This window comes from Polypterus senegalus, chromosome 10 (assembly GCF_016835505.1).
Source record: "Polypterus senegalus isolate Bchr_013 chromosome 10, ASM1683550v1, whole genome shotgun sequence".
Lineage (NCBI taxonomy): Eukaryota > Metazoa > Chordata > Cladistia > Polypteriformes > Polypteridae > Polypterus > Polypterus senegalus.
The window spans coordinates 10866318-10888118 of record NC_053163.1 but is presented as its reverse complement, the minus strand read 5'-3'; the positions used below and the strand labels follow the sequence as shown (position 1 = coordinate 10888118).

The following is a 21801-nucleotide window of genomic DNA, read 5'->3' as shown; positions in this document are numbered from 1 at the left end:
TAATGGGAGCAGCCGAAGAAGAAGAAGAATAAGTAATAGATCTCCTCAGTGGATGAGCAAGGAAAAGAACTGAGTAGCATTATTAATAGTAATAGTAATAGTAATATTTTCTCTTAATTAAGGTTGCCTGACATGAGAGGTGCTTCAAAATAACTAATTAAAGAGTCAATAAAAAAAAATTACTATTAAGACAATGTCAAAAAAATGTAAAATACTATACAATAGCTGAGATTTACAAAGGCCACAACTTTATTAAGAATAAGAATAACATCAAGAGACCTAGTAATGCAAAAGGACCAAGATATTACAGTAAAAATACAATAAAGAAACAAAAGAGGCACAGCAATGCAAAACATCCGAGGTTTAAGATCAAAGAATGGCAATCTGCACTAAACTTTACTAACTCAGGTGGCTGGTCTGTTAGCGGCATACCTGCATATTTGGGGTCCCACCTCCTTGGGTTTAACATAAAGAGGAATGAGTTGTAAATGAATTAAAACAAAACAATTATGATACTCTAGGTAAATCAATACAAAATTATTAACAATAATGATAGCTAATGAAATTTAATTAAATACAGAAAGAATAGCAACACAAAAACATTTTATTAGGAAAAAGAAAATAAATAATTAACAATAAAAAAAGCCTGAAATTGAGCCCCAGCAAAATAATCATTTAAGGATGTCTTTACAATGCATTAAATGGAAACAATTCATTTTGCAGGCCTGTAACTACTTAGATTATAAAAAAAAAAACTAATATGAAAGAATCACAAAACCACCAAAGGAAAAAAATGAAATATGGCTTGTTAAAAATGCAATCACATAGCAAAACAAAAATAATACAAACATTTTTAAAACTGTAGAATAGAGGTTTGCACTTTATCTGGAGGCACACTTGACAGTTGTGGCTAATGTCTTATCATCAGAGCCAAAACCAAATTATGAGTGACACAGAGATCATGCACAGCATATACAGACATCATGAAACAGAATGTACGCGGAGCTACTTCAGGCGGTCGTGTGCTCGTCTTCTATTAGCAACTCTCAAGCGTAGACATTCGGAGACACACGCGCCTAACTTCTCTGTTCAGAATCTCAGTCGACATCACGCTGACTTTTACATCTCTACAGCCAACTTTTCAGCCTAACACCTAATTGAAGATGAACATGCCATGGACAATCTGTATGACTGTGATTGGTAATTGTTTAATTCTATTTCATGACAAAAAACACATTTGTCATTGTAGTAATTATAGATTTAATCTCATTTTTCTTTTACAGTGGCAACAATTCATCTGGTTCCAGCAGGTAAGCATTTTCACCTCACCAGAAAACCAATAATGATTGATATATACACTTGAACAAAACTGTTCTTTCTAAAGATAAAATAATTAGTAAAGTAGGTGGAGGAGATTTTAATCTTTAAAAATGAATATTGAATTTTTAAGTTCAGACGAGTAGTGAATGATATTTGAAAATATTCTTACATTTTTTTTCTCCTTACAAATATAAAATAAAAAAATAATCAAACTAAATGCACTATACGGTATATGAAGAAGTATATTTGGACACATTATACTATAAGCTCATTTTATATTTACATTATAGGTACATAAAATTATGTGTAAACATTTTGGTAACATTAAAAAAAATGCAAATTTAATTTCTGTTTATTCTGAATAAGAGCACCCTCACTTGTGAGTTTAGTGCAATATAACTTTAAAAAGTTACACACAATGTAACATTAGGGTTTGTACATCTTTTTATTTTTATATATATATATATATATATATATATATATATATATATATATATATATATATATATATATATATATACACACACAATTAAAGTTCTTCTTAATAAGTTCAATTTTCACTCCAATTTCACTAAACCTATACACACACACACACACACACACATACGTAAATAATTCAGGGTTGCAGGGGACAAGACCACCCTGGCAGTATTTTGTGCAAACCAACATTCAAACACTGGACTGAACACAAGGCCATCACAGGGCAGGCATCCACATTCCCACTTTTAGAGTCCAACTGTCAGCTAACTTCATAGTCTAGAGATGGAGGGGAAGAACTAAAATATCGTGAGGAGAAACCATGCAGGCACAGGGAGAACATGCAGACTGGAGACAGTCAAAGGGTTCAGGCTGGGCTTCATATCAGGATGACTGTGTACACATACACCAAATACATATACGGCATATAAAGCATCACTGATATGTATGAAAAGCTACAAATGAATTTCATGATTTCATGCATGTTTTCAAAAAAATAACCACTGATTTTTTTTAGAGTAAACATACTGATTTTCAAATCAGAAATGACATTTTGAGATTTTATATATATATATATATATATATATATATATATATATATATATATATATATATAATTAAAATATTATATAAAAATATATATGCTATTTCTGATTTCAAAATATAACTTATATTTAAACAAAAAAAATCAGTGGTCACTTTTATTATATGTACAATATTACAAAATTGAGCTCTAACTCTTTAAACATAAGTGATACTTTGTTTCTGCTACGAAAAAATAAAGCACATATCTACATCTAAAATACTGACATGGTGTAAATGGTTAAAGTAAATAGTTTTTACAGCTTTTCACAAAACAGCAGTGCTATTAGATTATGAATTCCTAAGGTCCAAGAATTTTAGCTGTTCAAATTCACCAATCTGAAAACTTCTAACTAATAAATAATGGACATTTGCGGACTTTTCTTACACCGCTTATCATTAATGTGTCCTACCACAGCAGCACCAGGGAAAGATTAATCCAGCATGTTGTGGTTTTAAACACATAAATTAAATTTATCAATTTAGTGTACAGTTATTGTTTTTTCTATGCTAGTCTAATAAAGCAAACCTTTTTAAATACTTATATTTCCGAAAAATAAATATATTTTAAGCTTATTGTGTTTACAGGACGTCTCCCTGGGTCTTTTTAAACTCTAATTTATATACAAAATTTAACACCATATGTTCAGCTTTATAAATGCACTCCGTCTACAACATATTTGATTATGTATAAAACTTTACTTGTATAAAAACAGAATGCGACAAATATTCCCTCGTAAATTTAAAAACCAAATGTAAAAAAAATCACAAACTGTTTAGCAGACAAACATTGAATTTTATAAATAATAGTACAAAATGCCGTAGATAGATATTTAGATAGACAAGAAATGCACTAAATAACAAAAGTAAAACAGAAAAATAGGAAAGCACTGTATGATAAGATGGGTAGATAGGAAAGGCAATATATGATGGGTACAGTAGATAGACACTTGAGGCACAATATAATAGACAGATAGATAGATAGATAGATAGATAGATAGATAGATAGATAGATAGATAGATAGATAGATAGATAGATAGATACTTTAGCATGTAATGTTCTCCTCCTTCACCTGGTGCTGGTTGCCCTTCATTTAGTGAGATGTTGCTGACGTCTGTCCTGGACCAAATGTGACCGTGACCTCCATTAAGCAGATTTGATAACACAACAGATCGACATTAATGCTGTAGTTTTGAAGTTCCTCATTTGTTAATAGTTTCTGTAACTCTACACTGTTTGCATATGAAGTTTCCCATAGAAAGTGAACTTTCAGGTTCTGCACTGGTTTTACTTTTACGTTTTAATTTTTTTCATCCCAATGCTTTTCTAGTGTATTGCAGGTAAAAAACGTTACATCAAATGTGATCTTGACATAAAGCAAGATGTGAGAGAAAACTAAATGCATTATACTATATTGCTCCTAAAAGATATTGTGCAAAGCAACATGAAACCTAACTAATTTTATTTGTTAATTTCTCATAAACACAAAAATTCAACAGACACTGATGAAGCTTTAGTATATAATGGTAAGCTGTTTGCAGATGCACTTAGCATACAAATCTGCAGTGTTGGCTGTAATAATGTTCGGAGGTAATTGCTTGAATTTTTGTTAAAACAAATACAACAGAAACTGATATAATATTCATAAATATTTTAAGGTTTTTTTTTCACTGAACACTTTGTCCACATCTGTCCATTTTTCACATTTTGACAGAACAGCTCTTTCCAGCAAAAGTCCTGATTGACCAGGAAACGGTAGATGAAGGGTCTAAGTTAACTTTGAGATGTATGGTGGCCTCAAATCACTGGGAACAGAGTCAAGTAGGCTCCTTCTTTTATTTCATAATGGGAAGAAAGTTAAGAGTGAGACCGTTTTTGGTGGCAAAAGAACTGCTATGTTTACACTGGAGTCCATCGTAGCAGAACAAGCTGGGAGATACGAGTGTGCTTATGGGACGAAGAGTCCAGACAGACTGGGAGACTTTCAGACTAATAATTCAGTCAGCATCAGAGTCAAAGGTAAGACAAGTTTATATAAAGACATTAATCAAACCTTACTTGGTAACTTTGTAGTACAACAGATGAATGGTGGTGCAAAATTCTTATTTCATCACATGAAATTTTACAGACTGCTTCTCATATATTAGCTCATAAGTTAATAGTAAATGTGCGCTGCATGAATCATAAGAAAGGTTATCAGGTTCTGCCTCCACATGTCATGAACTCTCAATATTTTATAAGTATGCAGTATACGATATATTGGAGTAAGGCTCTGCAATGTCTTCATGGACACACTGATGATGTGTGGTTGAGTATATTAGGATTAAACAACTTTTACATAGGAATTGGACAAAGCAGATACAGATAATAAATGAACAAAGAAGATTAATTGATGAGGAGCACCCAAAATTTATTGAGTTTGAGGTAGTCATTTAAATCTGAACCTCTGTTTTCACTGATATTCATTTTACAAATCTACTAATTCAGTTCTGGTATTTGGGTACCAAAGTCTATGCCCACAGAAACCCCCTCTGGGTGTGGTGTCAGACATAAAAGCCCATTCAGTAATGGTGTGAGTTTGTAAATCCCACGAGATTGTAAGTCAGTCTCTCCTGGAGCTGTGAGGTAGTCTAGCATGTTGTTCTTAGAGTCCCTCTGGTATTGTAATGATGTTCTGGTAACGTGGAGACCAAAACTGCACACTTTATTGCAAATGTGGTCTTATATATCCTGGTTGGGTTTGTTATAATATTTATATTTTTTGAGCTTCTGTAAAATCTCAGTTTCCCCTTAGGGACGGTAAACTATTTTTCTATGCAAACTCTCTTTGTAAACCGTATCAGTGCCTTATACAACTTAAGCAGAATCTTCTGTAACCTGTACTCTGAAACAATGGAGGTACGATATAATAAAACATCATACTGTAGTTTTTATTTAAACACTTTCATTAAATCCCAGCTGAATTACTGTCTGAATGGTAGGTTGGTTATACTCGCCATTTCTGCGTGAGCTTCTCTATGGTTTTCCTCTAAAAGACAGGTGGTTTATGTTAATTGGTGACTCTAAAGTGAATGCCAGTGTGTCCTTGAGCTTCCACTTAAATGGACTGGTGTCATCCCCCAGACTTCATTCTCCCCACTGGTGCTGTCTGGATAACGTCTGGTCTACTTTACCTTTAACACTGAATGATGTAAGGGCACTAAATTGATAGATGAAAGGAATTCATTTTGTGTCCTACCTGACACTTTATCAAATCTTGACCAGTTCTGATTGTAAACAGGGTATCAGCTCGGTGGGATCCAGTACTTTAAACACTTTATAAACAGAGTGGGAATAAATCAGGTGTAAATTAACTCTTGCATAGTCTCTGGAGTATAGCATTACATACAGATGTGTCAATGGAACTCCTTTAGCATTTTGTTTTCTTTTCTTTTCTTGTAGAATGCCAAGTTTTGCTTATTCTTCAAGTACAGAGTTTAACTGAGGGAGTGGAGGTGACCTTTACCTGCTCGTTTCCTAAAGACTCCAAGATAAAGAGCAGCTCAGGAGGTTCTTTTCAACTTCGCAGGGATGGAGAGCTGCTGTCCAAACAATCCGCTGACACCTCACCAGAGGTCACATTCAGGATTCAGCACACCAGTGAGAACAAAAATGGGATTTATGTGTGTGTGTTCAGGAAGGGAGATGCTTATACAGTTAAGAGTCAACCGGTGAGACTCCAAGACAAAGGTAAGGCCGCTGCATATATGTCATCTTATAATCAAAATGTCTGGTCCTTTAGGGGGAGTAACATAATTGTTAAAAAGGAATTATAATCTAAAGATGTTTCATTAATATTTTATCAGATACACGCCAAAGAAAGTTATGCCACATTAATTTTATGAGACTGACTAAAAAGCCCCAATAGACTTGGCTTGAATTGTATCCTGCTCACCATCAGTATGAAGTATGCACGATCCTCTGCTGGCTCTTCTCCATTTCCTAAAGTTTTCTTCCCACATCTACAAGACGTGCAGGTTTGGTAGGCTGGTGGTTCTAAACTGACCAGTCATGTGATGTGATGGTTTTGTGTCCAGTGCTCTGTGTAACATACAGAACGACAGATCAAGATTAAAAGACAGCCCTGAGACTATTAACGACACCAAGAGAATTCTGCTAATGATCAGCCTAAATGGAGAAAAAAACAAAACAGTTTTGATAGTCAGTAATTTAAATAATAATAATAATAATAATAAAAATAATAAAATCAATAATAATAATAATTAAAGAATAACAGCAAGAGACCTAGTAACGCAAAAGGGCCAAGATATTAAAAATACAATAAAGAAACAAAAGAGGCACAGCAATGCAAAACATCCGAGGTTTAAGATCAAAGAATGGCAATCTGCACTAAACTTTACTAACTCAGGTGGCTGGTCTGTTAGCGGCCCACCTGCATATTTGGGGGTCCCACCTCCTTGGGCTAAACATAAAGAGGAATGAGTTTGAAATGAATTAAAACAAAACTGCTGATGGACACGGGTTCAGACTGGATTTCATATCGAGATGATTGTGCACACATACACCAAAAATACATACAGTATATAAGGCATCACTGTTCTTTCTAAAGATAAAATCATTTGTAAAGCATGAGAAGGAGTTTTTAATCTTTAAAAATGAATTGATAAATACTGAATTTTTAAGTTCAGACAAAAGGTGAATAATACTTGAAAATATGCTTAAATGTTTTTTTTCTCACTACAAATATCAAATAAAAAATTAATGAAACCAAATACACTATTCAGTATATGCTGAAACCCAATTTAATTTATAAAGTACTTTAGATTTGGACACATTATACTATAAGCTCATATTTTAATTTACATTATAGGTACTTAAAAGTATGTGTCCAAATTTGGGTAGCATTAAAAAAATTTAATTGAAAGTTTATTTCAGTTTATTGTGAGTAAGTGCACCCCACTTGTGAATTTAGTGCACTGTACAATAATTACAAATCCATCCTTCCATTATCCAACCCACTATATCCTAACTACAGGGTCATGGGGGTCTGCTGGAGCCAATCCCAGCCAACACAGGGTGCAAGGTAGGAAACAAACCCCGGGCAGGATGCCAGCCCACCGCAGGGCACACACACACACACACAGCACATACTAGGGACATTTTAGAATCGCCAATGCACCTAACCTGCATGTCTTTAGAGTGAGGGAGGAAACCTTGCAGACACCAGGAAAACATGCAAACTCCACACGGGGAGGACCCAGGAAGTGAACCAAGGTCTCCTTTCTGCAAGGCAGCAGCGTTACCAGTGTACCACCATGGCACCCTGCTCCAATCATTAAATAGTTAATAAATAAATAAATAATCATATCAAGTGCACTTGTATTCTTCTTCTCTTTTCGGCAGCTCCCGTTAGAGGTTGCCACAGCAGAACATCTTCTTCCATATGTTTCTGTCCTCGTCATCTTGCTCTGTCATACCCATCACCTGCATGTCCCCTCTCACCACTTCCATAAACTTTCTCTTAGGCCTTCCTCTTCTCCTCTATCCTGGCAGCTCTATCTTTCTTTCTGGCACATGCTGGCATTTCCCAATCCTGCCATCTTTATCATCTTTAACCTCTGCCTTTGATTTTCAGTTTTTCTGTTCTGCTCCCCCTCTCTGCCATGCAGGCTCCTTTTTATTCTGCCTGATTGGGCACCAGTGTGGTGCTTTGCCCACTCTAAGGTGTGAATAAGGCACCTGACTGGTCTGCCTACATTTGCATGTGAGTGAGTGATCATCCAAGTACCACAAACAACCCCAGAGTGGCACCGTCATGCACAGACCTGCACCCGTTCTGAGAATGGACACTTTGGGACCGGATTATTTATTTTAAAACTGCACTGCACCACAGACCTCTTATCAGACTCTTAAGATGATTTTTTAAGAACATGAACCGACTTAGATGATCTGGTATTTAAAACCAATGCCATTCCATTGTTTAGTGGGGTAAAAATGAAAAATTCAATCACCCTTAAATATTAATTTGGATCTAGAAACATCCATCAAAGCCATACCTGAAGATTTAAGTGATCTATGGAATTTAGAAAGACATAATAACTCTGCCATTAAATTATGGAAAGACTTGCATGTAATTAATAAAATCTTTACAAAAATCTAAATCTTACAGGCAGCCAGTGAGGGAAGACGAACACAGAGGTAATATGGGCAGGAAGTTTTCTCTTTGAAACTGCAGTATAACTGAGCATAGCATAGTATAGGGTGGTCCAGATCTGATTATGCAATTTTTATTACACTATAACTAGTTAAGTTTATTACACAGAAAATCACCCAAAAAATCCCAGACCATTAAGAAGTGTGCGAACTGGCGACATGAAGAATCGTGTTTGCACCGAACTGGAATCGTCCCAAAGTAATCCAGACGATCTGGATCTGCATAATTAGATCTGGACCACCCTGTATAGTGAAAATATATTAAAAAATGACATACACCTAAAATGTAAAACATAAGCTGCAGTCTACTTTGTATACATTGTTGTGTAAGGCAGGTTACCACGTCATCCTCCATGAAGAGCAATTGTATAATGTTTTTGAATTTTAAATGCCTGAGCCTCATTTAGGCCTTTTCAGGACAAAACCTGCCATCTGATTTTGGAGTCTGGCTGCCTGGGGTTAGGCCGGCTTTTGGACCCCAGGCCAGGGTCGTAGTGCTCTGGTTTAGGGCATTTCGAGGCTTACAACCTTTTTACAGTGTTTTATGTTGAACTTCATAACAAACTGATTTTATTAATTGTAAAGATATTTCAATTCTGAGAACTAACACTAAATTATGATGAGGAATGCTTCATTGGACTTCTCCCAACACCCAAAACTTATCTTGATGGTCAGAGTGTTTTATTGCTGAAGAATAATTCCATTTTCAATCTGCACTCATGTAATTAATATACACTTTTTGGCATATTTTCATGCTCAAATCCAAGATTTGTAAAAGAGACTCCTGCTGTGGAATTTTGTACTTGTAGCGTTGTGTTGATTCTCAAAATGTTTCAGATTCTGGAGCATTTTGGATTCTGGATTAAAGATACTCAACCTGTGAACAGTGTAACTATAGCTGAAGTCAAATATCTAATAGCTGAGTTGTCACAGATGTCTAGTATCAGTGATTTCAGAGCGTCATTGCACATTTGATTTATTGTCATTATTTATTTTGTAATTTTTTATATGTTTTTGATTTAGAGATCATATTGTTGAGTTTGTTACTGGCCATGGACACAATCGTTGTTGCAGAAATGTTTTGCTTTACCACTGCCAGTCTATGAGACAGTTTATTTTCTTGAATATAATTATTTTGCCTGCTCTTTCATTACTTCTGCAGAGTGGGCTCAGAGTAGAGCTGTGAATGTTGTGTCAAGTGTGTCAGCAAGTCTCCAGGATAAATCTGCTGATTAAAATGGAAATTGTACTAGAAGTGTGATGTAATCTGTTGTTTTATGTAGAGATTGAGACTTTGATACAGAGTTGGACATAATATCCAACTTACCTGATGTGAGAGCTCAATTCATATTTTATTTGTCCCTCCACCATAAACATCCAAACAACTTCAACCCTCCATGTCCACAAAGTTGGACAGCACTGATCTAAATCATCTGTTTTTACAGTATCTAATATGGCTACTATCACATTGACAGAGAAATCACAAAGCAATTTATGATGCCAGGAAAGCAATACTAGGTTATGTCAGGAAGTGTATCCGGTTTAAAATTTTGCCTGATCAACATGCGGACAACAATAAAAATTTCCATACCGGATCAATTAAGTCCCAGGTTAACAACAACTGCCACCTGTACTGTTAGCCAAAATGGTGCTGGCAGAAATTGGGCTACTGTTGGCCGAAGAAAGAGAAGAAGAGGGGGGAGATGTGTCCAGAGGAAAGAGGAGAGGAAGAAGATAAAGAGAGTAGAACTGATGGTGGGAACTTTGAATGTTGGCAGTATGACTGGTAAGTGGAAAGGGTTAACCGATATGATGGAGAGCAGAAAGGTTGATATATTGTGCATTCAAGAGACTAACTGGAAGGTGAGTAAGGCCAGGTGGATCGGAGGAGGATTCAAATTGTTCTCTCATGTTGTGGATGGGAGGAGAAATGTGGTAGGAGTTATTCTGAAGGAACAGTATATCAAGAGTGCTTTGGAAGAGAAAAGAGTGTCAGACAGAGTAATGATTATGAAGCAGCTGAAAATTGGAAGTGTGATGATGAAGGTTGTTAGTGCATATGCCCCACAGGTTGGATATGTTATGGATGAGAAAGAAGATTTCTGGAATGAGTTGGATGAAGTGATGAACGGTGTACCCAAGGGGCAGAGAGTGGTGATTGGAGCGAATTTCAATAGACATGTTGGTGAAGGGAACAGAGGAGACAAGGAGGTGATGGGTAGGTACGGTGTCAAGGAGAGGAATGAAGAAGGTCAGAGGATAGTGGATTTTGCCAAAAGGATGGACATGGCTGTGGTGAATACATATTTTAAGAAGAGGGAGGAACATAGGGTGACGTACAAGTGTGGAGGAAAATGCACAAAGGTAGATTACATCCTATACAGAAGAGTCAATCTGAAGGAGACTGAAGACTGTAAAGTAGTGGCAGGGGAAAGCGTAGTTAGACAGTATAGGATGGTGGTCTGTAGGATGACGTTGGACAGCAAGAAGAGGAGGAGAGTGAGGGCAGAGCCAAGGATCAAATAGTGGAAGTTGAAAAAGAAAGACTGCAAGGTTGAGTTTAGGGAGAAGGTGAGACAGGCACTGGGTGACAATGAAAAGTTACCAGATAGTTGGTCAAGCTGCTGTAGCAGAAGTGGTAAGCAAGACAGCAAGAAGAGTGCTTGGCGTGACATTTGGACAGAGGAAGGAGGAAAAGGAAAACTGGTGGTGGAATGGGGAAGTGTACTGTTGCCAATATTTATGAATAAGGGAGATGTACAGAACTGTAGTAAGTACTGGGGGATAAAATTGATGAGCCACAGCATGAAGTTGTGGGAAAGAGTAGTAGAAGCTAGGTTAAGATGTGAGGTGATGATTAGTGAGCAGCAGTATGGTTTCCTGCCAAGAAAGAGCACTACAGATGCAATGTTTGCTCTGAGGGTGTTGAGGGAGAAGCATAGAGAAGGCCAGAAGGAGTTGCATTGTGTCTTTCTGAACCTGGAGAAAGAATATGACAGGGTGCCTCGAGAGGAGTTGTGGTATTGTATGAGGAAGTCGGGAGTGGCAGAGAAGTATGTAAGAGTTGTACAGGATATGTACAAGGGAAGTATAAACGTGGTGAGGTCTGCGGTAGGAGTGACAGATACATTTAACATGGAAGTGGGATTGCATCAGGGATCAGCTCTGAGCCCTTTCTTATTTCCATTGGTGATGGACAGGTTGACAGACGAGATTAGACAGGAGTCCCCGTGGACTATGATGTTTGCTGACTTTGTGATCTCTAGCGAGAGTAGGGAGTAGATTGAGGAGACCCTGGAGAGGTGGAGATATGCTATAAAGAGGAGAGGAATGAAGGTCAGTAGGAACAAACAGAATACATGTGTGTGAATGAGAGGAAGGTCAGTGGAATGGTGAGGATGCAGGGAGTAGAGTTGGCGAAGGTGGATGAGTTTAAATACTTGTGATCAACAATACAGAGTAGCTGGGATCATGGAAGAGAGGTGAAAATGAGAGTGCAGGCAGGGTGGAGAAGAGTGTCAGGAGTGATTTGTGACAGACGGGTATCAGCAAGAGTGAAAGGGAAGGTTTACAGGACGGTAGTGACAACAGCTATGTTATATGGGTTGGAGACGGTGACACTGACCAGAACAGAGCTGGAGGTGGCAGAGTTAAAAATGCTAAGATTTGCACTGGGTGTGATGAGGATGGAAACGATTAGAAATGAGGACAATAGAGGGTCAGCTCAAGTTGGACGGTTGGGAGACAAAGTCAGAGCAGGCCCACCGCCAGGGGGGGAACAAACGGGAATGTGGTCCGGGGCCCTAACAGAAGGGGGCCCCTTCACACTTGATTTTTTTTATGCTGATGTTGTGCGTGTAGATATATATTTGGACAATTATTCAAGTTACTGTACATGTAATAGAAAAGTTAAATCATTTAGCTTACAACAATACAAGTGAGTGTTTTAATAGCTGCACGCTCCACGCTAGTAGATATCGTGCTGGTGTCATGTGAAGGACGCTTGTCAAAGGGGTCTGGCAGCAGCACGCTTCTCAAAGACAAATGAGAGCCGACGCTGACGTCCTTGAGCTTGACGTTGAGTCATATGTTTGTTGTACAGGGTACGTGGCCGCTGTAATTGAATACTCCCGTTTCACACACACAGGCACTGTTCTGTCTCAGACAACAGCAATATTGATGTGCACTATCGTGAATGTTGACATGTATGGTGTAGCAAAAGTCTGTCTCCGTAGTTTGATAATTCACTTGCTTGGGTGTTTATTGTTGCTTTTAAAGCAGTGAAGAGTGTGCGTTGGTTTTGTGTGTATCACAAGATTCTGGATCACCCGGATTTTTTGAAAACTTTGACGTTTGATACAGCAAGTTACCATACTGACTGTACACCATGTAGATAACCCTAAACATTAGTATATATTAAAATGTTCAGATGTTACTCCTATTCATTGCATTGGTATAATTTTACCATTACACGTTAGATAATACATAGGCCTATCTCATTAATGTATTGTTTCAATTCCGCTACAAGCTTCTGTTAGCACTGGCTTTCCTTCTCACAGTCAAACTTTGATGTGCGAGAGGGCTTAACTCATCAAGTATGGTATTCAAAATGCAGCATTGTCGCTGTTGGATAAACTACATTTCAATCATTTTGCATACGTATTTGAAGGTTTTGGCATGTGGCGACCCGGGGGAAGGCAGAGGGGCCCATATGTACCCAGTTGTCTGGGGCCCAAATATTTCTGGCGGCGGGCCTGGTCAGAGAGGTGAGATTATGTTGGTTTGGACATGTGCTGAGGAGAGATGCTGGGTATATTAGGAGAAGGATGCTAAGGATATAGATGCCAGGGAAGAGGAAAAGAGGAAGGCCTAAGAGAAGGTTTATGGACGTGGTGAGAGAGGACATGCAGATGATGGGTGTAACAGAACAAGATGTAGAGGACAGGAAGATATGGAAGAAGATGGTCTGCTGTGGCAACCCCTAATGGGAGCAGCCAAAAGAAGAAGAAGAATAAGTAATAGATCTCCTCAGTGGATGAGCAAGGAAAAGAACTGAGTAGCAGTATTAGTAGTAATAGTAATAGTAATATTTTCTCTTAATTAAGTTTGCCTGACATAAGAAGTGCTTCAAAATAACTAAGTAAAGAGTCAATGAAAAAAAAAAATACTATTAAGACAAAAGTAAAAAAAATGTAAAATACTATACAATAGCAGAGAATTACAAAGGCCACAACTTTATTAAGAATAACAAAAACACCAATAGACCTAGTAACACAAAAGGGCCAAGATATTAAAAATACAATAAAGAAACAAAAGAGGCATAGCAATGCAAAACATCCGAGGTTTAAGATCAAAGAATGGCAATCTGCACTAAACTTTACTAACTCAGGTGGCTGATCTGTTAGCGGCACACCTGCATATTTGGGGGTCCCACCTCCTTGTGCTTAAAATAAATAGGAATGAGTTTGAAATGAATTAAAACAAAACAATTATGATATTCTAGGTAAATCAATACAAAATTATTAACAATAATTTAATTAAATACTGAAAGAACAGAAACACAAAACCGTTTTATTAGGAAAAAGAAAATAAATAATAAACAATAAAAAAAAGCCTGAAATTGAGCCCCAGCAAAATAATCACTCAAGGATGTCTTTACAATGCATTAAATGGAAACAATTAAGTTGGCAGGCCTGTAACTACTTAGATTATAAAAAATAAAATAAAAAAACTAATAAGGAAGAATCACAAAACCACCAAAGGAAAAAAATGAAATATGGCTTGTTAAAAAATGCAATCACATGGCCTAACAAAAATAATACAAACATTTTTAAAACTGTAGAATAGAGGTTTGCACTTTATGTGTAGGCACACTTGACAGTTGTGGCTAATGTCTTATCATCAGAGACAAAACCAAATTATGAGCGACACAGAGAGCATGCAGAGCATATATTGATGTCACGAAACAGAAAGTACGCAGAGCTACTTCAGGCGGTCGTGTGCTCGTCTTCTATTAGCAACTCTTAAGCGTAGACATTCGGAGACACACGCGCCTCACTTCTCTGTTCAGAATCTCAGTCGACATCACGCTGACTTTTACATCTCTACAGCCAACTTTTCAGCCTAACAGCTAATTGAAGATGAACATGCCATGGACAATCTGTATGACTGTGATTGGTAATCCTTTTATTCTTTTTCATGACAAAAAACACATTTGTCATTGTAGTAATTATAGATTTAATCTCATTTTCCTTTTACAGTGGCAACAATTCATCTGGTTCCAGCGGGTAAGCATTTTCACCTCACCAGAAAACCAATAATGAGTGATATATACACTTGAACAAAACTGTTCTTTCTAAAGATAAAATAATTAGTAAAGTAGGTGGAGGAGATTTTAATCTTTAAAAATAAATATTGAATTTTTAAGTTCAGACGAATGGTGAATGATATTTGAAAATATGAAGAAGCATATTTGGACACATTATACTATAAGCTCATTTTATATTTACATTATAGATACATAAAATTATGTGCAAACATTTTGGTAAAATTAAAAAACATTATTCAAATTTAATTTCTGTTTATTCTGAGTAAGCGCACCCTTCACTTTTTGAGTTTAGTGCAATATAACTTTAAAAAGTTACAAACAAAAAACTTAATGTTGAGAAACATTGTTTAATAAATATACAAAGATTCATACAATGTAACATTAGGGTTTGTACATCTTTGTTTATTTTATATTTGGAAAGGATTTGGAACATATATATATATATACAAATTAAAGTTCTTCTTAATAAGTTCAATTTCATTCCAATTTTCACTTAACCTATAAACACACACAGACACACCGACACATGTAGATAATTCAGGGATGTAGGGGACAAGCAACATGCAAACACTGGACTGAACACAAGGCCATCACAGGACAAGCATCCACACTCTCACTTCTAGAGTCCATTTGCAACTGTCAGTTAACTTCACAGTCTAGCGATGGAGGAGAAGAACTGAAATATTGTGAGGAGAAACCATGCAGGCACAGAGAGGACGTGCAGACTGCTGACGGACAAAGGGTTCAGGCTGGGCTTCATATCAGGATGACTGTGTACACATACGGTATTTTTTAGAGTAAACATTCTCATTTTCAAATCAGAAATGACATTTTGAGATATATATATATATATATATATATATATATATATATATATATAATTAATTAAAAAAAATATAAAAATATATACACTCTACTGTATATACATTGTGTTATACATGTTATAACATATGCTATTTCTGATTTCAAAGTATAAATTATATTTAAACAAAAAAATCAATGGTCACTTTTATTATATGTACAATATTACAAAATTGAGCTCTAACTCTTTAACCATACAAGTGATACTTTGTTTCTGCTATGAAAAAATAAAGTACATATCTGTACATCTAAAATACTGACATGATGCAAATGGTTAAAGTAAATAGTTTTTACAGTTTTTCACAAAACAGCAGCTATTAGATTATGAATTCCTAAGGTCCAAGAATTTTAGCTGTTCAAATTCACCAATCTGAAAACTTCTAACTAATAAATAATGGAGAATTGTGGACTTATCTTACACCGCCTATCATTAATGTGTCCTACCACAGCAGCACTAGGAAAAGATGAATCCAGTATGTTGTGTTTTTAAACACATACATTAAATTTATCAATTTAGTGTACAGTTATTGTTTTTCTATGCTAGTCTAATAAACCAAACCTGTTTAAATACTTATATTTCAGAAAAATAAATATATTTTAAACTTATTGTGTTTACAGGACGTCTCCCTGGGTCTTTTTAAACTCTACTATATATACAAAATTTAACACCATATGTTCAGCTTTATAAATGCACTCCATCTACAACATATCTGATTATGTATAAAAGTTGACTTGTATAAAAACAGAATGTGACAAATATTCCCTCGTAAATTTAAAAACCAAATGTAAAAAAATTACAAACTGTTTAGCAGACCAACATTGAATTTTATAAATAATAGTACAAAATGCCGTAGATAGATATTTAGATAGACAAGAAATGCACTAAATAACAAAAGTAAAACAGAAAAATAGGAAAGCACTGTATGATAAGATGGGTAGATAGGAAAGGCAATATATGATGGGTACAGTAGATAGACACACAAGACACTATATAATAGACTGAAAGATAGATAGATAGATAGATAGATAGATAGATAGATAGATAGATAGATAGATAGATAGATAGATAGGTACTTTAGCTTGTAATGTTCTCCTCCTTCACCCGGTGCTGGTTGTCCTGCACTGACTGAGATGTTGCTGACGTCTGTCCTGGACCAACTGTGACCGTGACCTCCATTAAGCAGATTTGATAACACAACGGATCGACATTAATGTCGTAGTTTTGAAGTTCCTCGTCTGTTAATAGTTCCTGTAACTCTACACTTTTTGTCATATGAAGTTTCCCATAGAAAGCGCACTTTCAGGTTCTGCACTAGTTTTACTTTTAAGTTTTAATTTTAAATACCATCTCAATGCTTTTCTAGTATATAGCAGGTGAAAAACGTTACATCAAATGTGATCTTGACATAAATCAAGATGTGAGAGAGAAAACCACATGTATTATACTATATTGTTCCTAAAAGATATTGTGCAAAGCAACATGAAACCTAACTAATTTTATTTGCTGATTTCTCATAAACACAATAATTCAACAGACACTGATGAAGCTTTAGTATATAATGGTAAGGTGTTTGCAGATGCACTTAGCATAAAAATCTGCAGTGTTTCGAATCTAATCAGTAATATTTTAAAATAAGCTCTTAAAGCACAGAGGAAGCAATTATTTCTGTATTTCTTTGTTTTCTGCATTCATCTCTATTGGCTTATCAAACTTATTAATTTAGGTATGTTTACAAGCCTTAAATTTTACGCCGTTTGCCTAGCTCTCTCTCTCAAGAGTGGGGGTCGACTTGTTCTTAACTCAATTTTACTTTTTGTAAAAATTGATTGATTTGTATGGAATGATTGCAATAAAATTAATAAAACTTAAAAAAAAAATCTGCAGTGTTTGCTATAATAATGTTTATTTCACAACTGGAAATGATATAATATCCAGAAATATTTTAAGTTTTTTTTTCACTGAACACTGTCCATTTTTCACATTTTGACAGAACAGCTCTTTCCAGCAAAAGTCCTGACTGACCAGGAAACGGTAGATGAATGGTCTAAGTTAACTTTGAGATGTATGGTGGCCTCAAATCACTGGGAACAGACTCAAGTAGGCTCCTTCTTTTTATTTCATAATGGGAAGAAAGTTAAGAGTGAGACCGTTTTTGGTGGCAAAAGAACTGCTATGTTTGCGCTGGAGTCCATCGTAGTAGAACAAGCTGGCAGATACGAGTGTGCTTATGGGACAAAGAGTCCAGACAGACTGGGAGACTTTCAGACTAATAATTCAGTCAGCATCAGAGTCAAAGGTAAGACAAGTTTATATAAAGACATTAATTACACATTACTTGGTACCTTTGTAGTATGACAGATGAATGGTGGTGCAAAATTCTTATTTCATCACATGAAATTTTATAGGCTCTATATAAGTTAATAGTAAATGTGCGCTGCATGAATCATAAGGAAGGTTATCAGGTTCTGCCTCCACATGTCATATCCTCTCAATATTTTATAAGTAAGCAGTATACGATATATTGGAGTAAGGCTCTTCATTGTCTTCATGGACAGACTGATGATGTGTGGTTGAGTATATTAGGATTAAACAACTTTTACATAGGAATTGGACAAAGCAGATACAGATAATAAATGAACAAAGAAGATGAATTGAAGAGGAGCACACAAAATTTATTTAGTTTAAAGTAGTCATTTAAATCAGAACCTCTGTTTTTACTGATATTCATTTTACGAATCTACTAATTCAGTTCTGGTATTTGGTTGCCAAAGTCTATGCCAACAGAAACCCACTGTGGGTGTGCTGCCAGAAATAAAAGCCCATTCAGTAATGGTGTGAGTTTGTAAATCCCACGAGATTGTAAGTCAGTCTCTCCTTGAGCTGTGAGGTTGTCTAGCATGTTGTTCTTAGAGTTCCTCTGGTATTGTAATGATGTTCTGGTAACGTGGAGACCAAAACTGCACACTTTATTGCAAATGTGGTCTTATATATCCTGGTTTAGTTTGTTATAATATTTATATTTTTTGAGCTTCTGTAAAATCTCAGTTTCCCCTTAGGGACGGTAAACTATTTTTCTATGCAAACTCTCTTTGTAAACCGTATCAGTGCCTTATACAACTTAAGCAGAATCTTCTCTAACCTGTACTCTGCCCAATGGAGGTACGATATAATGAAACGTCATATTGTAGTTTTTAAGTAATCATTTTCATTAAATTCCAACTGAATGACTGTCTGTGTGGTAGGTGGTTATACTCTCCATGTCTGTGTGAGCCTCTCTATGGTGTCTGGTTTTCCTCTAAAAGACAGGTGGTTTATGTTAATTGGTGACTCTAAAGTGAATGCCAGTGTGTCCTTGAGCTTCCACTTAAATGGACTGGTGTCATCCCCCAGACTTCATTCTTCCTGCTGGTGCTGTCTGGATAACGTCTGGTCTACTTTACCTCTAAAACTGAATGATGTAAGAATGGAATTCATGTTTTGTCCTTCCTGACACTTTATCAAATCTTGACCAGTTATGATTGTAAACAGGGTATCAGCTCGGTGGGATCCAGTACTTTAAACACTTTATAAACAGAGTGAATGGGAATAAATCAGGTGTAAATTAACTCTTGCATGGTCTCTGGAATATAGCATTACATACAGATGTGTCAATGGAACTCCTTTAGCATTTTGTTTTCTTTTCTTTTCTTGTAGAATCCCAAATTTTGCTTATTCTTCAAGTACAGAATCTAACTGAGGGAGTGGAGGTGACCTTTATCTGCTCACTTCCTAAAGACTCCAAGATAAAGAGCAGCTCAGGAGGTTCTTTTGAACTTCATAGGGATGGAGAGTTGCTGTCCTTACAGTCCGCTGATACCTCACCAGAGGTCACATTCAGGATTCCGCACACCAGTGAGAACAACAATGGGAGTTACGTGTGTGTGTTCAGGATGGGAGATGTTTACAGAGTTAAGAGTCCACCGGTGAGACTCCAGCACAAAGGTGAGGCCGCTGCATATATGTCATCTTATAATTCAAATGTCTGGTCCTTCACAATTGACTCTGCTGTACAGAGTGCTTCAATAGAGGGAGTCACATAATTTTTAAAAAAGGAATTATAATCAAAAGATGTTTCATTAATATTTTATTAGATACACGCCAAAGAAAGTTATGCCACGTTAATTTTATGAGACTGAATAAAAAGCCCCAATAGACTTGGCTTGATTTGTATCCTGCTCACCATCAGTATGGAGTATGCACGATCCTCTGCTGGCTCTTCTCCATTTCCTAAAGTTTTCTTCCCACATCTAAAAGACGTGCAGGTTTGGTAGGCTGGTGGTTCTAAACTGACCTGGTATGTGATGTGATGGTTTTGTGTCCAGTGCTCTGTGTAACATACAGAACGACAGATCGAGATTAAAAGACAGCCCTGAGACTATTTACGAGACCAAGAGAATTCTGCAGATGATCTGCTTAAAATAGAGAAAAAAAACACTTTTGATAGTTAGTGATTCAAATAATAATAATAATAATAAAATAATAATAATAATAATGCATGCATTTGTTTTATTTAATAACTTTTTTAGGTCTATTGTAAATAACAAAAACCTGTTTTGAAGTGCAAGGAAACCAACTTGGAATGGCACATGTGTCCATCCCATAATAATTGTATAAATGAAGTACTTACCATTATAATAATACCAGACAGAAGTATATGATAGGATTGCTCAAATAAATCTTCATCAGTAGGTTATAAGCAGGCGCTAATCTCTGTATCTAGAGATTCATATCCACTAGACTTGATCAATTGAGCTAAAATTATATTTTCATTTTGGGACTTTTCCCAAAGACCATTCAGTGATCCCAGCCATCCCAACAAAGGCTTCTTCTCCGTGCTGCAGTCAAGCAAATGGTACCAAAACCTAAAGATCACTTCAGAGAGACGGAGTAGGAGCTTCAGTCACAGACCATCCACCGCTTGAATGACGACATTGTCTAAAAGCACACGATACCCTGTTGTTGATTCTCTAATAACGAGTGATTTAAGATGTTATGTTTTTTGTCATATGCTTTGTAATTCATAATATTAATTTCATTTAATTTAGTGATTTCTTTGATATTTGTAAAGCTGTGTTATTCTTTATTATTTATTGTCCTTTATCTATTTTTCTTTATACTTTTTTTAATGCACGGTTCACTATACTGTATGTTGTACTATATCCATAATTTTAAGTGATGAATAAAATTTGTTTTGATCAGTAGAGACTTCAAAATAACTTTATAAATTAGGACTCTTACTTTATTCATTACTTGTATATCCTGTTATGTAACTGCGTATTGGTTAATCTACTTTTTTTAGTATCTAATTTATTCATTCTTATTCTTATCTATTTCTAATTTGTTTTTCTTTTCTGGGATCTTTTTATTGACAAGTTGTAAAACATTTTGAGTTGGATTGTTTGTGTGAAAATGTGCTATAGAATTAACTTATTACTGTTTCTTGTATTCTTTAAGCATTCTTTCCAGGATTCTGCAACAATTACATTTTCCAGGATGCGTTATTTGATATTATTACTAAATTTTATGTTTTTTCTTTTCTTTCAGAGACGTATTTTCTACCTAATGTCATCCGACTGATTTTATCTGCAATGGTGGGTTTAGTACTTCTCTTTTTGTTGTGCGATGCCTGTGGCAACAAAAGATAAGAAGACAAAGGAGCAGAAATTGAACTGTTTAACTTCTTGATTAGTTTCAGCAATTCTACAATCACTCCAACTCAGTGCACCATCTTGTGACATGTTTGTATATTTGAAGGATGAAAAGGACTTACTATTTACTTACTTACTAATATTACTGTAGTGTTGAACAAATGAAATTGTCTAAATGATGCATTTCAAATCTTAGTGCTATGGAAGCGTATTAGGGCCACGGTAAAAAAAAGAAATACGGACACAGTGAAGAAAAAAAATCTAAATGTCAAGATTAAAGTCGACATGACTTTATTCTCGACATTTCCACTTTATTCTCATAGTTTATTTA

At 35.8% G+C, this 21801-nt stretch overlaps 1 protein-coding gene and 1 long non-coding RNA gene across 2 annotated transcripts; both read left to right on the top strand.

Annotated features, from left to right (window-relative positions):
- Window positions 1-1010: 1010 nt before the first annotated feature.
- On the top strand, window positions 1011-4174 carry LOC120536399. The gene is made up of 3 exons (XR_005635108.1): window positions 1011-1200; window positions 1284-1310; window positions 4095-4174. It is a non-coding gene; the product is annotated as an uncharacterized LOC120536399 (long non-coding RNA).
- A 13755-nt stretch (window positions 4175-17929) lies between these two features.
- Window positions 17930-21495, top strand: LOC120536252 (Fc receptor-like A). The gene is made up of 3 exons (XM_039764573.1): window positions 17930-18079; window positions 19477-19764; window positions 21367-21495. The coding sequence occupies exons 1-3, from the start codon at window positions 17956-17958 to the stop codon at window positions 21465-21467; spliced, it is 513 nt and encodes a 170-aa protein (XP_039620507.1). The 5' UTR covers window positions 17930-17955; the 3' UTR covers window positions 21468-21495.
- The last annotated feature ends 306 nt before the right edge of the window (window positions 21496-21801 follow it).

Excerpts from the sequence above, each read along its gene's own strand:
- LOC120536252 (XM_039764573.1), top strand. The coding sequence starts at position 17,956 with ATGTTTGCGCTGGAGTCCATCGTAGTAGAACAAGCTGGCAGATACGAG. Across the intron at positions 18,080-19,476 it reads AGTCAGCATCAGAGTCAAAG|AATCCCAAATTTTGCTTATT; the intron begins GTAAGACAAGTT and ends CTTTTCTTGTAG. Across the intron at positions 19,765-21,366 it reads GGTGAGACTCCAGCACAAAG|AGACGTATTTTCTACCTAAT; the intron begins GTGAGGCCGCTG and ends CTTTTCTTTCAG.